This window comes from Hibiscus syriacus, unplaced genomic scaffold, assembly GCF_006381635.1.
Source record: "Hibiscus syriacus cultivar Baekdansim isolate YM2019G1 unplaced genomic scaffold, ASM638163v2 tig00111392_pilon, whole genome shotgun sequence".
Classification (NCBI taxonomy): Eukaryota; Viridiplantae; Streptophyta; class Magnoliopsida; order Malvales; family Malvaceae; genus Hibiscus; species Hibiscus syriacus.
The window spans coordinates 3,177,734-3,181,166 of record NW_024063078.1 but is presented as its reverse complement, the minus strand read 5'-3'; the positions used below and the strand labels follow the sequence as shown (position 1 = coordinate 3,181,166).

Below are 3,433 nucleotides of genomic sequence, written 5' to 3'. Positions count from 1 at the left end.
AAGCTTTTTCCGGGGGGAGGAGATACAATGGATCCGAAGATAAAACTAGCAATCATTGAAGCTTTGAAAGATGCAGTGACGGAAATAGAAACTGTGAAAGGTGGTTCCCAAAAAAGGCATTGTAATAGCTTTGTAGATGCACTTGTAGGGGTGTAAAAAGTTGACCCGACCTGTAAAACTGACAGAAATCGACTCAAGTCAAAACTGTTTTTGACCTGTACTGTGGCGATCCGAAACCGACTCAAGTCGGAACTAGTGTTAACCTGAACCTGAGTTGGACCTGGAAATTGTGGATCTGAACCCGACCTAAGAACGACCTGAACCCGAATTGAACCGAAAATATGATACCCGAACCCGAACTGCATCCGACTGATATGAACCCGAACCCGAAATTGACCTAGTAAATAACTAGTATTACCCGACCTGTTTTCAACCTGATCTGTTATGAATCTGACATGTAATTGACTCAACCTGTAAATAATCCGACATGTTATTAAAGTAATATAATATTGTCATGACTTATAAGTAACGAGTTACAATTAATATAATTATGTTATTTTAAATTTATAATAAACTTATGATAATTAAATTAATATGATTACTTTTTGAAATTTAGTTTTTATATTAATTATAATTTGCATATTATAAATTTGATTTTTATATTAATTTCAATTCTTTATATTATTTATAATTCTTATATTATAAATTTTATTTATAATCACTAAATTAAATTTAAATATTTTCTTATTGAACATAATTTTATTAAATTATATAAATTAAGTTATAATATTCATAAATCTAATTTACTTTTAATGTGAAAATTGATTAATAATTTAAGTATAACTTAACTTGAAATTTTAAAATAAAAACTATATTAGTTGAAATGATGAACTTATTAAAGATTTGAAAATTGAATAAAATTACAAATACTAAAACAAAAAAAAAAATTATAAATGAAGTTAATTTTATTACATTTGAAAACACTAAAATTACAATAAAATCAACTAAACAAAATAAATTTATGTTAAAATAAATGCTCTTATAGCTAAGGTTTTACAAAGCTAAAATCCTAACTATACTACCAGAAATATCATCGAGCCTTTATACCTAAATGCTGTCAGCATATTTAATTATGGGCAACTTTCTAGCTTTAAAAGCCAAAATGTCATCAACATAATCTCACATGATTAACTATTTAGATAAGAATTTATAAGGTTCAAAAATTGATTTAAGTCATACCAACAACAATAATTTACAGGACATCAATAAGTAATAGACAGCAACAACCGGCAAGCATCAATATACCAATTCAACAAGCATCATTACATCAATTCAGCAAGCATTCTGCATAAAAAAAGCATACAATCAGTGGTAAAGCCAAAGGAAATTAAATGGCCAACAATGACAAACATTTCCGACTTTACCAAACCCTTACAATTCAAACATAAAGCCTACATTGAGATTCAACAAATAAGAACCACAAGATATTGAGAAGCAACTAGAAACATACTCGAGATTAAGGACTAAAAGAGCTCACATCTAATCCAGAACAACCCCACAAGCTGAGTTTCTTTAGTCAGCTGTGTTTGATGATAATCTTCTGGTACATAAGGTGTAGTTTATTGTTCAATACATTTGGAACTTCACTGTCATAATTTTGATCAGAAGGTGGATTCTAATAATCAGAATCACATATTGTCATCCCACAATCCATAAGTTCAAGAAGAGGTAGTTGTGCCGTGGCAAACTGAATTCCACCGAAAAATGCAGTGAAACGTGTTAGTGAATAGGTTTAGAGAAGAATAGGGCATTTACAGGATAAATGCAGCTATGCACAAGACGTATGTGTGAGTCTTAAACACGATTATTACTTGAAGCAGAGGTGCTGCTGAAGCCAAAGGATAGTTGTTTGGTATTTTGAAGCAGTGCCTGTTGATTCAACAACAAAGGTGCAAAACCCATAAATCAAACAGTTGCTTGTAAATTAAGTATTTTTCATCCTGATGATCTGTACCTATAACATCTCCAAATTAAAGTGCATATTTTGGAAGCAGTATCCTGAAAAGCTAACCTAATAACACCTAGAAAACTTATCTAGCAAAGCAACAAATATAAGCTCAAATTATAACAAAAGAAAGAAACCCCCATTTGAACCATAGTTTTAGGCAGTGGGATCACATAAAACTGTTGGGAGGATATCTTATCACAGATCTAACTTTGTAAGAAACAACTTCATGCAATAAAAACTCATAAAGTTTATGAATCATGAAATGCTTACCTTTCATGGACAACAATAAAGCTAGAATATCCACCTTTTGTGACCGTTCCATCCACATCAATACCATTAAACGTGGGAACCTTCAGTTTTTCACACTGAACTTCGAAGCCAACATTACAATACTCACAATCTCTACATGAGTTGACATAAGTTCCCACTCCAACGTGATCACTGACCTTGAAGCATTGAACATTGGAATCGATCTCCTTCACAATACCAGCAATCTCATGCCTGAAATGGAAACAGTTATAAAAACCATATCAGCTTAAGATCAAACTAGAAAAGCAATGATAATTTACAATTTTAAAAAAGAAAGAAAAATATATCATACCCTGGCACCACAGGATACTTTGAATCTCCAAGCATATTCCTCGACCAAATAACATCAGCGTAGCAGATTACACAGTGAGTAATTTTAATGGAGACATCGTCACTTCCGAGAGGCCTGAATACATTAGTTATAGGACAAAGTCAACAAAAGACATTGAAAATTACTGCCTCAAACAAACATCAGTCAGGCCGAGAAGAACACGGAATTGGTATAAGGTTTAGTAGTTTCTAATAGTCAAACGAATGAATGGTGCTACAAGAAAGATTCCTTGTATTATTCTGTTCTGTGAAATCGGCAATAAATTAAAAATAGGTCAATCAGGAGGTAAAAAGAAAGAACGAGTCCGACGCACCTGCGACTGAATTTGTATGGTGATAAAACTCCAGATGGATCTGTGGCGGCCCATGCGAGGCAGTCCTCGGTGTTGGTCTGAGAATCCATTGGTCAACTAAACCACAACAGAACAAATACACACTCAGTTTTATCAATGAAACGAAAGAGAAAAGACAAAAAAAATAAGGGAAAATTCTTGTGTTAATTCGTTCTACAGCGGAATCCGAAATCCATATTCCAGGTCGCAGCATACATCCATCTATCAATCATTTTTGACAAAAAAAAAAGGGGATTGATTCCACTTCCTTGCTGTTAAATACGTCCCTCTTCTCTTTCTTCTCTCTTGCCGATTCCGAACTCCAGGAGGATAGTCGCTCAGCTGACTAAAGCTAAAATCAGAGTTGGAGCTTGAGAGCGATGCTGGCATTGAATGAAATTGATTTCCCCGTATTGGAAAGAACCTTCTATAATGAAGAGTAGGATGTGAGGGA

General features: G+C 33.4%; 1 protein-coding gene across 1 annotated transcript; it reads right to left on the bottom strand.

Annotated features, from left to right (window-relative positions):
• Positions 1-1,675: 1,675 nt before the first annotated feature.
• LOC120160656 (probable cinnamyl alcohol dehydrogenase 1) lies at positions 1,676-3,050 on the bottom strand. The gene is made up of 5 exons (XM_039171019.1): positions 2,962-3,050; positions 2,610-2,723; positions 2,279-2,509; positions 1,872-1,929; positions 1,676-1,747 (listed from the first exon to the last, which is right to left on the bottom strand). Exons 1-5 carry the CDS (start codon positions 3,048-3,050, stop codon positions 1,676-1,678), a joined length of 564 nt encoding a protein of 187 aa, XP_039026950.1.
• Between the last annotated feature and the right edge of the window lie 383 nt (positions 3,051-3,433).